The following is a 16,825-nucleotide window of genomic DNA, read 5'->3' as shown; positions in this document are numbered from 1 at the left end:
TTTGATATTCATTTTATTGGCTATCAAAATTAAAGCTTTTTTTCCCCATCTGATTTTATACAAACATGTTTTCATTTTGTACTTAATTCTGTTTTTTTTTAAAAAAAAACAAAAAACAAAACAATGTCCTTTAGTCAACAATCATATCATACATTTAGTAGTAATTACTAGTCATGTCCTAACTTAACATATTTTGTACTTTTATCCCGATTTTGTACAAAAAATAATGAATGTCCCTTTTTTAATAGACATTGTGTAGGATTTTATGTATTTATTTATTTATTTACAAAAAAAGCCATGTCCTAATTTAGTCAGCAGATATTTTGCACTTTTAGTAAGATTTTCTGAAGGAAAAAAAAAAAAAATTTAAAAAAAAATATATATATATATATTATAATTAAGAGATATATTAAAATACAGTAAACTCCTGCTCATTGCTATTTTCCCCTCATGCTAAAATGTTACTTAACCTGTCCAACTGTCAAGTTTTATGTCAGCTTTAGGTTGACTTTAGAACAGATTAATCACATACAGTATAAATGCCAGAAAGACAAATTTAAGAGAAAAAAAAGAGCTGAAGTTCTCATTCCCATCATGTTCAACATCATCTTTTCTCTCTCGTCCTGCTCCCTCCTCCAGTCTCATTCTTGTTTAATTTTTTTTTCTCTTCACGTGCAGCGCGTTCCCGCCTCACTCAGACATGCTGCCGCCAGCCGCGTGACGTCATCTGCAGCAGGAGCCTCCGCGTCCCCGAGAGAAACTAGATCCCCTCAGCCCCGAGCAGTGAACTCCCGAGAAGTAATGCGACGTTTTTTCTTATAATAGCGGACATCATTTATAATAATAATAATAATAATAATAATAATAATAATAATAATAATAATAATAATAATAATAATAATAATAATAATAATAATAATTGAACTATTATATGCTGTTGTCAATCTATCCGTCCATATCATTAGGAAACACACTGCCAATAATGTTAATTTATGTTATTTGATTGGCAGAAAAGAAGTCAACATCTCAAAAATGTACACATCTTGCTTAATTTTAACACATTTCCAAGGCAATAGTGACCCATCCCAGGCAGCTCACTCTCTTTGCCGCAAGCCGATTTTCTTGCATTAGCCTGCATTATTTATGAGATGCTTTGAAGACGTGTCTCACTCATGATATCGGAAGATTTTGCCTCCATGAGAGGACTCCGCATAAAGCAGGCCTGAACAAAGTATGTCCGTGGGGCTATCAAGAGTCCTGTAATAGACCACAGGACATTCAAATAAGAAATGAAAACACTTTCAAGGAGCATGGAGAAGACACTAAAGGCACCCGCAGGCACAGGTGGCAAATCCAGGTCCAGAAAGTTTTAGCCGCAGTTTGGCTTTAGCTTCCAGGTGCTAGCTAACAAGCTTCCTAGCTAGCTCCCGGGTGCTAGCTAGCTAGCACAAGTGGCTAAAGCCCAACTGTGGCAGGGTTTTTACTTTCTGGACCTGTATTTGCCACCTCTGCCCGCAGGGAACACCATGAAAATCAAGCGCAGTGTGAAAAGGGCTTTTAACACGGAACCATGAGCAACCACGTCCCTTAAAGGCACACACAACACACAAATAACACTGTTTGTGTACGTGTGAGACAGTGAGTGACTTTTGTGGCCCTGATAGCATCCACAGTGCTTATCATAAAGCAATCATAGTGTACAATATACAGTCGCTGACTATCAGATAAAACACTGAAAGCTTGCTAAAACCTCTGAAAGGGCTGTCACAGCCTTTCCGTAGATCATGGAAAGGCTTTTTTTTTTTTAAAGCTAGGAAATTGTTGCAGTAATTACTAAAACAAAAACAAAAAAATTTCTCCAGACTTCAACCCTATTGAACATCTTTGGGGCATCCAAAAACGGAAGGTCTCGGAAATCCACTAGCTCAGTGGTGTTGGAGGAGTGGAAGAGGATTCCAGTGGCAGTGGTGAACTCCATGCCCAAGGGAGTTCAGGCAGTGCTGGAAAAATAATGAAGGCCAAACAAAATATTGACACGTTGGGAATTTTCACTTAGCGGTGCACTCACATTTGTTGCCAAGGGTTTAGATAATAATGGCTGCATTTTGAGGTACTGTAACAATAAATTTACACTGTAATATAATATTCAGTGTTGTCCTATGAAAACATTATATCTAAACAACAGAAATATAAGGTGTGTACAGTGAGTGTACTTTTGTGAGAAACTGCATGTGTGAAATTGTACTGATTGATAGACCAGATCTTTTCCTATGTCCCAGTACAATTTTTTTTCCTACGGTTGTTAAGATCACGAAAATAAGACTAAGTACACCTCATATATATTTTAAGCTATCTGGGATGCTTTTTGCATTGTTTTATTCCCATGAGAGCTGCAAAAATGAGAGAAAGCAAGAAGACAAACACACCACGCAGTAGAAGGCGCATCCCACATTGAAATTTATGTTTTTAAAACGGTGACAAACCACGAAACAGGGAGGGGTAAAAAAAAAAAAAAAAAAAAAAAAAAAAGACTCCAAAACAGGGCCAACCACTTAAAACTTGGCCAGGAGAGCGAGCCACAGTTGCATAACGTTCACGATGTGAAAGAGACGAAGAAGAACCTTTCGGGGATGCGGATGGAAAAAAAGTAGGTCTTGTTATTGTCGAAGGCGGCCCGGCGGCGTGATACTGGCGCCGGGGCGGAGGGTGATGAGGCTCCGCGACTCGCTGACGCCAGGCCGCATCACGCCGCCGCGAGGAGCTCCAGAGTGGAGGGGAGAACAAGCCCGCCGCTTCCACACTGGCACAAGGTAACGTCAACTTTCTTGAAAATTATAATGATGTTAACTTAAAACGCTCGAAAGACAATTTGTATCCTTATATTTTCTCTCTTCCTCGTCGTTTGTGCTGCGTTTGTAACCGAGTTGAGCGTATATGATTCCCAGCGGCGGCGGCACCACTTGAAACTTTTCCCTCTTTTCCTCCCTCCCAAAGTTCCACATTTATCCCCGTTTAAAATGGAATTAAAGTGACATCTTGATGCAATAACATCAATAACTGGGACTTACTCGTGTGTTCTTACCGTGTCTGTAAAGTCACTTGAATACCTGCCAGGTACACTTCAAAACACCTTAACGACACATAAGTATCCCACACTGCATTTACCTTTAGTTTTAAACTGAGAATCTTGACACATTGATTTATTTATTTCATTATAACGTACGTGGCTTGTTTATTGTGCCACATGGTTGGAAGATCCATATTTATAGAATAGGAGCAAACCCTTTTAGCAGAGACAAAATGGATGCTCACGTGAGGCAAAAGTAATCAATCATTATTATTCATATACAAAATGGATGCCAACATGGAAAGTTGTCAAAATTTATATTTTACCAGTTCTATCTATCTATCTATCTATCTATCTATCTATCTATCTATCTATCTATCTGCATATGTGAGTGTGTGTCAGTGAATTGATGTGTAGAGCGCTGACATCATTGAAGGTGACATATCAGATTACCCAAAGGACCTGCATTTTGACCTTCGTTTACAGAATTATCCATCCTTTGTGGTCGAAATCCCGTTCAGTTGTCTTGGAATAACTCAAATAAACCATTTAAAAATGCATTCCAGTGCAAATATAGGTTAATGGCATTCCAGCATGAAACGAGGCAGTCACATCATTTGCCAGACGACAGCATGCGCCGCCATGTGTTGCATTGAGGACGCTGACTCTCATGTTGCGTGCCAAGTGTGGTTGGGATAGCTTTCTTGATACCGTTGTAGTGTTTTGTGGGTTTACCCAAATCAAAGTCAATGCAAATACTGTAATCTTTTGGTTATCCTTTACACAGATGAAGCAAAATGGAAGGATGAGAGCTGTAAAACAAAATGCAGCATTTGATTTTTGATTTTTTTTCCCCTGATACCGAAACGGTTGTCTTCAACAGAAATAATAGAAATGCAGAAAAATCTTTCCAAGATATACAGTCCTCTTGTTTTAAAACCATCGGCAGTTCTGATGCTAGAAGTCAATGAGAAATTATTGAATGGATAATAGAAAATTAGCATTGAGTTTTGGGAGGGATACTCTTATCAAATAAAGAATATAGGAAGCTATAGGAATACTTACAGACAGCAAGTATAAAAGTATTAAAATATTTCTAATTTGTGAAAAATTAGTTGTATTAATGAAGTTCAATTGTGACATGCATCTTTGACTCTTTTAGTTAATGTGCACTGCATGACACTGATCCTAAGAAACCAAAGGGCATCAGGAACAGCAGGTATTTATTTTTATTTATTGTTCTTTATTGATGTTATTTTACGTGTTACTAATTTATTTTCTGGTTCTTCTTTTAAGTTATATTTAAAGTTGAGTTAAATCATTGAGTATACGCGTTGATTAATTGGGATTTTAATATCAATCAAATAATTGTGATTAGGGTGGCACGGTGGTTGACTGGTTAGCACGTGCGCCTCCCAGTACTGAGGACTCGGGTTCGAGTCCAGGCTTCGGCCTTCCTGGGTGGAGTTTGCATGTTCTCCCCATTCCTGTGTGGGTCTTCTCTGGGTACTCCGGTCTCTTCCCACATTCCAAAGACATGCATGGCAGGTTAATTAGGCGCTCCAAATTGTCCCTTGGTGTGCTTGTGAGTGTGGATGGTTGTTCGTCTCTGTGTGCCCTGCGATTGGCTGGCAACCAGTTCAGGGTGTACCCCCGCCTACTGCCCAAAGCCAGCTGAGATAGGCTCCAGCACTCCCCACGACCCTTGTGAGGAATAAGCGGTCAAGAAAATGGATGGATGGATAATTGTGATTATTATAATTTCCATAATCGCCCTAGCTTGAAGAATCTTTATTGTTAAGACCAGATTGTGTAGTGGTCCAGCTGAGTGTCTAAGATGTGTGTCATTACTGTCACTTTCACTTCACTCCCCTTTCCCTTCGCATTAAAGCCTTGCTGCCGCTATCACTCTCTCTTCCTGCACTCCTCTCTTTATAACCAGTGACCCCATTGAGCGGGGGGCTAATGGATGCCCAGTACAAGACCCTGCTGATAAATAATGTAGCTTCTTTATAATGTGCCGTCCCCTCCGATCCCTTCCCGAGGGGGGGGCGGGGGCTGGCTGCAGAGCATCATTAGTGCCTCGTCGTCCTGCGCAGGGCTGGGCCTAAATTGATTAGGCAGACACCGGAGCGGCGCAAAAGCGATCCACGGGGCTCGCTCGGCGCTCGAAACATGCCGCCTGGCCGTGTTGCTCTGCGCGCCCATTAGCCCCAGTCGCTGACCATTAGGCCATAAGGACGCTACCGCCAAAGAAATGTAGTCAGAGAGAGGGAAAGAGCTGTAGCAAATGTCAAGTGTTTTTTATGAGGCTTTTGAGTAAATGCGGCGGTGTGTTTCCTGCTTTTATAAGGAAGGCCGCAGCCGCCGTCCGCATCTGTGTAACATTTACTCACTTGCGGCAAGCAGGCAAACCTGAGTTATTTAATTGACAATATGCTAATTGTTGTGGTTGTGGTTTCAAGCGCACTGCACTGGTTCAGTTTGGGAACTGCTTTTTAGTCTTGACTACCTATATGCATTCAGCATAAGCTGCGTAAAACCTAAGCATTTGTGTTAAGCTAAATTAAAAAAATAATAATAATAATTAAAAAGCAAGTAAATAGATCCATAAAGATTTCTACTGTAAATAAAGTTTTTTAAAATTTCAACATAATTTCTTTATTTATTTTATTTTTATTTATTTTTTTTTATAAAAAGTGTAGGGAGTTCTTTGCAGTTAAAAATTGTGTGAATATGTTCCAAATGTGTTTACGACAAATAAAAACTGGCTGTGAACATCTTACAACTCCTGATGAAAACCCCAAATTCGCTACGTTCACAAGTATCCACTGCTCAGTGAGATACCAGTTTTATCGGCCTTAAAATAAAATGTAAAAAAAATGGCCAATGCCGATATTTGTCAAAATGCCAAATGTCGGCATCGATAATCAGCCCGGCCGATAATCGGTCTATCCCTACTAGATGCTGTACATAATAGTAATGTCAGGGCTACAGCATTTGCGTGTATATCAACATGCCACACAAAAACACGTATTGATACTCCCGACGATGGCCGATACCAGTATCAACCGCCTTCTTGTTGCCGCTTTACGATCAGGAACTAGAAATTAGAATAGAAAATGCCCTTAATTTTATGCAATTTTAAGGACAAATGCAATTTTGGGTCTTTTGTTTGTAAAAAATGTATCAAAAGTACTAGCACTATCAGTACTTGATATCTGTATCGGTGACGACTCAGTGAATACTCGTAGAGGTATCGGTATGAAAAAAAAAAAGTGGTATCGAATGTCAGTCATTAAATCAAGAAATTCTTCCATGATTCCATCTCTCTTTAGATTGTGCAGGTGTACGCAACTGTGCGAAACAAACGCTCTGCACCAAACTACCAAACCCACTTGTCTAAATATAGAACAGGAGGAAAATGCCGTATTTACATTTTCAATGCCTCTCAGATATCATAACACCCGTGAAGTCATATCACGGCCTTCAAGTCAGCCTGCTGTTACATGTTATGAAGTGCCTGAGGGCGGGTGGAGATGTCCCTGGAGTATGGCTACCAGCTGCAGCTGCAAGACAATAGAGGACACGGAAGTGTGATCCAGATGTTACAGTACAGCCCTTTGTTGGAACCTCCCATCTGAAATGCATCAAATGTTTTCATGAAGTGCTCAAAACTAACTACACTTTTGTACACACCATGGGTTTAAAAGTCAGTTAACGTCGGCAGTCCGGCACTATAGTCCACATTGTTTTTACGATTTGACAGTGTTGAACTTTTGCTGTAGTTTTGATTTAACACAGGTGTTTAATATGCTATCCTTTGGTACATTTCTGACTTGCAACGTCTGATCTGTTCTGTCTACTTATGAATCATATCTTGTTTTTAACGTGATCAAGAACTGTTTCGGATCTGACTCAGTGTGGCCTTTCCGACTTGAGTTGTCGTGACGCATGTCCGAAATGCATCACATGGGAGAAAAAAAAATGTAACTCGAATCATTGAAACATTACACATGTGGCATTTAAATTATTATTTAGAAGTATGCTGAGAATTAAACGCTGGTAATTAGAGCATAGTCCAGTTAATTGGGAATGATGCACACATTTTCGTTGTCAAACAGAATAATCATAACCCCTAAAATTTTGAATTATTATATTGTTAAATTTGGTATTATTCTTCATATTGCTTTTACTGTACTGTTTAGTAAGAAGATGAACATTTGGACAAAAATAATGTTTCATCAATAATTTCATTAGCAAAATGCTGATTTAATGACACTGTTTTGATGAGAGCAGAAAAGTACGGGCACGGACGTCGTTGCTCTCAGCAGTGTTCATCAAAGTCTGAACCTTTTGACAGGAGAAAATAGGCTAAAACTATAACAACAGTGGTTACATACAGATATTTTCAACACTTTTGATTGGTTACTAATTTGTACAAATAACAGACCCACTTGTGGACTAATCGGTAATATCAGCTTCTGCGAAAACATAAATGGGTTTGGACATGGCTTTCCGGCCGACAGCGCTAAAATATGCAGAAAGAGAAGCTTTGAGAAGTATTTTATGAATAAAAACTGCATATGGTACGTTTGCTGTTGCTGGTGTAGGGAGACAATGGTCCCTTTTTTTTTTTCTTTTCTTTTTTTGTTCCCCCTCCCACACGTCATCCTGCACCTGCGGAAAAACCTGCACCGTTCAGCAGAAGGAAACGATGCTGCTGTTGTTGTGATGGTGATGACAGACGCCAAGACACAACCACACCGTCTGTTTCCTGTTGCTCCGCCGCGGCAGATTAGAACACGTCAGATATTCGCAGTGGAGGTTATGCTGTAGTCACACACAACCTGTAAGCATTTTTTCACCTTTTTTTTCCCCCAACATGTTCAGCATCTCTTCAGAATGGGGTCAGGGGACAAAAACAACCCAACCAAGGCTACTGACACACATCCTCCTTACGAGTTTGTACAGCGCTCATCATTCCGATAGATAAGACACTGTACAGTAATATTGGAGGCCGGGCTAAGTATAGCGCTAATGTTCCTGTCAGGATGGTTGTTTTTTAAGCAAGTGACCGACCAACACACCCCGTAAAAAGCACCTGCTCCCACCATATTTAACCCCCTGTTTGTCATTACCATGTTGTCTACACGTGTGCTGTCCGACAAAGATAGCAATTGTAATTTAATCCCATAATCTGACGGGACCAAGAATAACTAACGGGCATTCTTAATGATCTATTTGTTCCTGCCGGTGGGAAATACAATATACTGCAGGCTTTACTGTCAGTGATGCACTTTGAGTCGTGAGTCACTGCGCATTTATCAACACGGTTGCAGTCGCAGAAAACGTAAAAAGATGATGAAGAGCTTCACTCCATCTTCGCTTTTAAAAGCTTTGCTTTGGCCACCCCCACGCTGGCGAATGGCTCCCCCGGGAACCAAACGAATGGATAGATTTAACCGTGCACTTCCTTCTTATTGTCCTACTCGGGCTGAGTGTTTGCTGGTCGGCTGGACATCAACTTCCTCTGATAACTCAAAGACATTCTTTTGAACTCTCAATGAGATGCAGTAGAAGAGCTTCAGTAAAAAGTACATACAATTTTAAAAATGGTCTTCACAAGAATAAGTAGAGTGGCTCTAGTTCAGACAATGTAGCGTATTTGCAGCTACTGCTCACATTTCTATGTCGTATCATCATCCATCCATTTTCTAGACTTTGTTACTTTGGGTGAGAGGAGGGGTGCATCCGCCAGCCTCACACTCACATTGACCGTTGGGATGCAGGAGAAAACAAATGCAAGCATGAATATCACATGCAAATACCACAAAGGCAGTGGTGTCACACCCATGGGTAATTTGAATTTTTCAGCACGTACAATTTTCCCCAAGGTTTTCAGGCGTATGAAGAAAGTAAATTAACAAATACAGTTAAACTCAACTCAACTTTATTTATAAAGTGCTTTAAGAACAGGCATTGCTGTATACAAAGTGCTGTACATGAAACATAAATCGGTTATGCAGTAAAGAATAAAGTAACAGAACAAGAACAAAGCAAACATGTTGAAGTGCGTACATTTTACATCAGTAATTTAATAATAAGTAGGCGAGTGAATAAATAAATAAATAAATGCATAGATAAATAAGTAGAACAAACATCAAGCATCAAATTCATACACACCACAAAACACCCAAAAAAAAGTCTCATGGTGCACCAAAAGCCAAAGAATACAGATGTTTTAAAAGACGTGTTTTTAAAAGAGGATAAAGAGGGGGATTGCCTAATATTTAGTGGAAGGTCGTTCCAAAGGGAGGGACCGGCAACAGCAAAGGCTCGATCTCCTCTAAGCCTCCGCTTTGCCCTCGGTACCTCCAATTGAGTCTGGTCTGCTGACCTGAGGCACCGGGCAGGTGCGTAGGGGTGCAAGATCTCAGCGAGATAAGGTGGGGCAAGACCATTTAGAGATTTGAAAACAAATAGAAGAATCTTAAGTGGACTCTAAATTTCACGGGCAGCCAATGAAGAGAGGCCAGGATAGGGGTTATGTGTTCCCTCTTACGGGCACCAGTAAGGAGACGAGCAGTAGCATTTTGGACAAGCTGGAGACGTTTGAGGGAGGACTGGCTGATTCCAATGTAAAGTGCATTACAGTAATCCAAGCACACACTTTAACTGCTGTTTATTAATTAGCTGATTAATTGGTTATCTGAATTTTACCCGGCCAAATATCAGAATTGGCATCGGCCAATTGTTGGTTTTCCCTTTTACAGTGATCTCACTATTGCCAAAAAGATGTTGCTAATCAATCTCCCCATTATTTTTTTCTTTCAGGAAATCAGAGATCCATCCCTCAAAACCCAGCAGTGACTCTCTCCTGAAGCTGGACCTCCCCCTGCCACCCCAACCTTCTTTCAGCCCAGCGGAGAAGGCGTGCGTGAGGGCCGCCCCGTCCATCATGAACGTCACTTCGCTCTTCTCCTTCACCAGCCCGGCCGTCAAGCGCCTGCTGGGCTGGAAGCAGGGGGACGAGGAGGAGAAGTGGGCCGAGAAGGCGGTGGACGCCCTGGTGAAGAAGCTGAAGAAGAAGAAGGGCGCCATGGAGGAGCTGGAGCGAGCACTCAGCTGCCCCGGCCAGCCCAGCAGCTGCGTCACCATCCCCCGCTCCCTGGACGGTCGGCTGCAGGTGTCCCACAGGAAAGGGCTGCCACACGTCATCTATTGTCGCGTGTGGCGCTGGCCCGACCTGCAGTCCCACCACGAGCTCAAAGCGCTGGAGTGCTGCGAGTATCCCTTCGGCTCCAAGCAGAAGGATGTGTGCATCAACCCTTACCACTACAAACGCGTGGACAGCCCAGGTCAGTATGCTCTTTACTGGGTTTCTAAAATAGACGCCACACTTTGGCAATAAAACGACAGTACAGTACAAGTACGGCGGTACTTCAAAAGTGGACCACAGTCCATCCCAGGATGCTGATTAACCTCTGATTTGATCAACAGTCAAAACAAAATTTCCCATTGAAAAGCTAGTGCTAGCGGCTAACAGCCGTCTAAATTTTCACTCATGGTTCTTTCTTGGTCATCCTTCAAAAGCAAAAGTTCCCAATACATACGTAAAACTACCAGGCTCGCTGGTGGCTAGCATGAGATAGATATAGTTGCAGTCTACATCTTGTGCGCCCACTCAGCATATGGCAAAACAGATAGACTGAAATGAATCAAACATGTCACAGAAGATCTAAATGAGGGATGCACCAGTACAATTTTTAGGTACTTATTTTTGAGTACTGATAATATTATGTTTTGCCATTACAGTATAATGATCATTTTCGTCACTGACATTTTTACGTTCAGCATTGTTTTTCCAAGCAGCCTTGTTACACTGGTATATGTAGACTCCTGTAAAACAAGGTATTTCAGTTATGTGGCGTCGGAGTCTGAACACTAGGGGGCATTATGTAGAAGGCCTACATACAGTAGATAAGAAACAAAGAAGAAATACGAAAAGAAGAGGAACATTGCGTTTGATGGAACTTTAACAAAATGGATAGTCCTCGTAATATTCTACCAGTAAATCCACCATTTCATTCACTGTAATAGCTGTTTTTATTACTTTGGTGAGTAAAACCACACATTACTAACACAAACATTTTTTGTTTGGATATTTGACCTTATCTGCGCGACAAATCAAAACCTGTTTGATCCTTAAACACAAACATAAGGGTGCGTACTTTTTTTTTCTTCTTCTTTTGGTGTTTGCCTGGAACAGGAAGTCCGCCACCATCCCCATACAATAGGAGGAAAGAGTTGCTGCCCGCCTTGCACACTTTTTGTTTTAGCAGCAAAGGGTTGGACGCGCTTCAACCCCAGAGCACCTGTCTGTCCACGCTGACACCCCCTTACACCCCAACACACGTACATGCGCGCATAGCATGCCTACACACACACTTCCAGTCAATCAACTTGTAATATTCTGTCTCAGCTGTCATTCTGCCTTGTCTGAAGCCTTTGACTAAAATGTACACTCTGCAGAATCAACAGGGTTTTTGTTCAGCTATCCACAATCTGAATGAACAAGCAAGGCGGTTGGGTTGGGGGGGGGGGGGGTCTGTTGCCATGGTTTGTGTGTATGGCATTTGAATTGGTCGCACGGTTGGGATATTTCACCTCTATGGTGATGAATTCCTCAGGAATGGCTTGCCTCAGTATGTCCTCTCTCTAGTCCAAATAAAGTTAGAGGCTGACTCTTCATAAATTGGATTGATTCTTACTATGCAGATTAGATTTTACACTGCATTGCACATTTTTTTTCCCACAGTCTTGAGGTTTGAATCTCTGTTCCAGCCTTCCTTTGTGGGGTCTTGTTTTTCCCCACATTTAATAATAACTTTATATTAATTGAAAACTCTAAATTGTACATAAATGTCAGTGCTTAAAACATTCAAGTACTCTGCGATCGACTGGCAACCAAGTTTGGGTGTACACAACTCTTGCCCAAAGTCACTTGGGTTAGACTTCAGCTCACATATTGCTCTATTTAGCTATATTGCTTCAATGATGGACAAAATGCTCCCCGATCTATCAAGATGGGGTTTTTTTGTTTTTGTTTTTTAAAGACTAAAAAAACTAAATATATGACCTTGGCCTTTTTACAAATGGCTCGTGGTTTGATAGGTCAGCAGCATTGGAAAAAAAAAAAAAAAAAAAAAAAAAAAAGATGTACTGTATTGTAAAATCTAAATCTCAAAACAATAAAAGAGAAAAAATAGAAATAAACTGGCTTCAAGAAGTGTAATTAACACAAGAGTTACGACACACGCACACAAACATTATCGTACAATTGTGTGTTGCTCCTTTAAATATGAGTGAGTTGAAATATAAATTGTTGGACTTGTAAGTTGAGGCACCACTGTATAATTTTTTGTTAGCCACTTCCTGTTTCAACCGTTGACTCCTTTGTCTGCAGTGCTGCCCCCGGTGTTGGTACCGCGCAACAGCGAGTTTAACGCCAAGCACACTATGCTGCCTCGCTTCCGCAACCCGCTGCAGCAGAACGAGCCGCACATGCCCCAGAACGCCACCTTCCCCGAGTCCTTCGCTCAGGCCAACTCGGTGCCCTTCCCCCATTCGCCTGGAAACAGCTTCCCGAGCTCGCCGGGGGGCGGCAGCAACGCCACCTTCCCACATTCGCCATCCAGCTCCGACCCTGGCAGCCCTTTCCAGATGCCGGGTGAGTCCTTTGCGGTTGCTTCCCTTTCTCTTTCTCCACTTGACAGCTAACTGTTTTGCTTTTTTTTGTTGTTTTGTAACGCAGAGACGCCCCCTCCTGCCTACATGCCCCCGGAGGAGCAGATGACTCAAGACTGCCCCCTGCCGATGGACACCAACATAATGGCTCCACCTTTGCCTATTGAGAGTAATAACAGGGCAGGTGAGTGCAGCCACAACTAGGAGTGTGACGATATATCGATATCCTGATAAATTGTGATACTTTGTCTCTCGATAGGTTATCGATACGTCTAGGCAAGTATCGCGATATTTGTAGTTAATATTCAGCCACTATAACGGCTCAATTGTTCATTACTTATTGAGCAATTACTTGGCGGGCCACTAGGGGGAGCCCCTCTTAAGTGTGGCGGGAAATGTACGGAAGTCTTCAGGCAAAGAAGCCTCATGAACTTACTTTTACTTGCGTAAGACATTTACTGTATCTGTCCAGCATCTGACTCAGTTTTGCATACGTTTCTATGAAAAATGTGTATTATATCTTCAATTTTAACGTTTTAAAACACATTTTATGTTTTGACTTTTTGAAGCACACAATTTATGAGGAATATTAATAGTGATTTAATTGTCTTTAATATTTAAGTAATTTTATTTATTTACTTTTGTAATGTTACACAAAAAAATGGTCACAGTTTATAAAATGAAACAATATGTAACTGACTGACATGTTGCATGACAATAGTGTTTAAGAAAGACACAAATTTGTTCACAGGAAGTTTTCTCTGTGAAGAAGACATTTGTATTTGTTAAAAAAAAATACACTAAAGTACTCACTGTGAAGAAGACACCAGTTTTTATATTGTGTTTCAGTGATTGTACAAAAAGAAACAAATTTATCATTGACAAACATCAGTTTATGTCTTGAGTAGTTTTATCGTAGATTATCATTGATTTATTACCCGGCCAATATATCGATGATCACGGTATCGTCATATCGTGAGATGATCGTTATCGTGGGCCTTGTATCGCATATCCTATCGTGTCGTGCGGTACCCAAAGGTTCCCACCCCGAGCCACAAAACTCTTGAGGACAAAAACAATACTAACTGGACCCTTAGCTTTTCTCAAAGCGTGCTTAAAAGCTCCTCAAGTCAAGTGTCAAGCAATATCCTTCAGATAAACCCTCCAAAGATAGAATCATATCTTTTTTTTTTTTTGTGGCGAGAGCTCACGACCTCCGAATGTGTCCCCCACAGCGGATGTGCAGCCCGTGGCCTACGAGGAGCCCAAGCACTGGTGCTCCATTGTTTACTACGAGCTCAACAACCGCGTCGGCGAGGCCTTCCAGGCCTCGTCCACCAGCGTGCTCGTTGACGGCTTCACGGATCCCTCCAACAACCGCAACCGCTTTTGCCTGGGCCTGCTGTCCAACGTCAACCGCAACTCCACCATCGAGAACACACGGCGGCACATCGGCAAAGGTGCGAGTCAAAATCAATTCTCGATAGCTTAAGCGCGGCGATATGAACAAATACGTTCCCGCGCACCACCCCTCAGGCGTCCACTTGTATTACGTGGGCGGCGAGGTGTACGCCGAGTGCCTGAGCGACAGCAGCATCTTCGTCCAGAGTCGCAACTGCAACTACCACCACGGCTTCCATCCCACCACCGTGTGCAAGATCCCCAGCGGCTGCAGCCTGAAGATCTTCAACAACCAGGAGTTTGCCGAGCTGCTCGCCCAGTCCGTCAACCACGGCTTCGAGGCCGTCTACGAGCTCACCAAGATGTGCACCATCCGCATGAGCTTTGTCAAGGTCGGTACAATACAAGAGCTGAAGAATGTTGAAATATTATATTAATGGAACATTAAGCCTGAACTATTAACTATTTTATTTTAATTTTGTTTAAACATGAAACAGATTTCAACCTGTTTGTTAAATACAGTGTTGAAGTTTAAGTTAAATACATTATCTTACAAATCTTACAGTGTACATGTACAAGTTTACTGATGAGTGTTTTCTAAATTTGAGTTTAAAAAAATCGCAATAATTATCACGATGAGTGGCACAGAAAAGTGTTTTGAACAAGTCTTACCTTTAAAAAAAAAAAAAAGAAGTCATGAATCTTGTCATTGAAGTAAGTCAATAAAAAGGATTCAATATGTTTCAGGGCTGGGGAGCCGAGTACCACCGCCAGGATGTGACCAGCACCCCCTGCTGGATCGAGATCCACCTCCATGGCCCCCTTCAGTGGTTGGACAAGGTTCTAACGCAGATGGGATCCCCCCACAACCCCATATCGTCCGTGTCCTAGACCTTCCTTGCCGTCAGCCCAGCGTTTTTTTGCCCAAGTAGCAAGACGGAGCAGATCCCAGACCAGTCAGTTAGATAAAACTGTCTGATTGAAACACAGGCGGCTGATCTGAGATCTGGGTTTTCTACTTGTAGGACTCGTAAGCGGGCACATACACAGACTGGTTTGAAAGGCGAGCAAAGAGATCATGATGCAACTGGAAAAAACTTGATCTTTGTGACCAACACTAATAATCCATCCGTCACTGTCTTGGTGAGCGCAGGCGTCCTCCACACACTCGTCTCCTTTTTTCCACCCCGTCGTCGTCATTGCTTGCATGCCTGCGTCCTCGTATTCCCTGACACATCAACATTTTAAAACTGGTTACCACCAAGCGGCCGTGTTCAGCTTGGTATTAGCGACTATATAGCAAAACACCTTAGACTTCTTGCCATGAGGACGAAATGCTGGATTCCCTCCGCAGCTGTCATTTGTTTGGCGAGGCTGATGACGTATAGTACTATATCATTTGTTGTATTCAACTATAAGATAGCTACGGTCAAGGACAAAGTGGGTTGCAATATAGAAAGGATGTCAGGCGAGAATTACGTTGAGTGGATGTTTTGAAAGGCTGCCATTCATTGTCTGTAGCAGCCGCGCTACTTGTGTCACTCGCATGCGTTTTGGCAGAGTCTGCAAGCTTCGCCGTTTTATGCACAGGTACATATGAAATGATAAATATAGTTAAAAATTGTTGTAAAACACTATATATGTATAGAATTGTCAGTAGTGTGCATTTCAAAGCTGTGGGCGACTTTCAAAATGTTAAGATGTTTGCTCAGAATTCTGACGCTTAACGCTAAATACAAAGCAGCATGCTTTTCCTTATCGTTGCATTACACCAAGTTTGTGTGCAAACCCGGCATTCACCCTCCTTTGCCTTTCACACAGAACCCAGCCAAGCAGGATATGGCTGCCACGCACCAATTGGACAATGACAACAGTCTTAATGTGATGTACACAATATGAACAGCGACAATTGCTTTCGACAAAAAAAAAAAATGCCGACTCAGGGTTTACCGTTCCAAACCGTCTGAACTGAACCGTCCCGCTTGGTGGAACTGTGTTTCCATACACGCATTGTTTTACCATACTACTTTTTCTTTTTTTTTTTTTTGCAACATTCCAGGTCCCTGGAATTGCAGTCGGACGTTACACTGCAAAGACAATGGCATAGAATTTACTCCTGGCATGTGAGAAAGACTTCAAGGATGACCAGTGTGAAATTTCAATCATCTCCTTAAACTCATTCACTGCCTTTGACAAGTATACTTGTCAATTGTATTTTTTAGAGCGGTGCTAAATGGGGGCGAATCTGAGCATGCTCCACTGTAAATATCAAACTTGGAAACAACTTTACTGATGCCCAACCACCGGTAGATGACATCATTGCCCCATTTTATAGGAAATAAACACAGTTTCAGAGTCCATGGGAGAAATGGCTGTATTTTGGCAAACCTACATTTTTCTGCTGTCAATTATAAAAGAACGGGACGGGACAAAAAGTAGGGAGTCTATTCTGTTATTTGGTAGATTCGGTTTATATATAATTATTGAATGTAATATCACGTGAGTATTGGAAATGTAAAAATTTTCTATAATGACTGGCAGTGAATGAGTTAAGAGGATATTAGGGAAATTAAGGGGCGGGTTGCGCGTTAAGGGGGTGGGGTGGTT

At 41.7% G+C, this 16,825-nt stretch overlaps 1 protein-coding gene across 1 annotated transcript; it reads left to right on the top strand.

Annotated features, from left to right (window-relative positions):
• Window positions 1-2,615: 2,615 nt before the first annotated feature.
• smad1 (SMAD family member 1) lies at window positions 2,616-16,776 on the top strand. The gene is made up of 7 exons (XM_077524881.1): window positions 2,616-2,810; window positions 9,905-10,428; window positions 12,537-12,800; window positions 12,885-13,001; window positions 14,053-14,277; window positions 14,354-14,610; window positions 14,966-16,776. Exons 1-7 carry the CDS (start codon window positions 2,710-2,712, stop codon window positions 15,107-15,109), a joined length of 1,632 nt encoding a protein of 543 aa, XP_077381007.1. The 5' UTR covers window positions 2,616-2,709; the 3' UTR covers window positions 15,110-16,776.
• The last annotated feature ends 49 nt before the right edge of the window (window positions 16,777-16,825 follow it).

The sequence above is a fragment of the Festucalex cinctus genome, chromosome 6 (assembly GCF_051991245.1).
Source record: "Festucalex cinctus isolate MCC-2025b chromosome 6, RoL_Fcin_1.0, whole genome shotgun sequence".
Taxonomy (NCBI): domain Eukaryota; kingdom Metazoa; phylum Chordata; class Actinopteri; order Syngnathiformes; family Syngnathidae; genus Festucalex; species Festucalex cinctus.
This window is presented reverse-complemented; position numbering and strand designations above follow the sequence as displayed.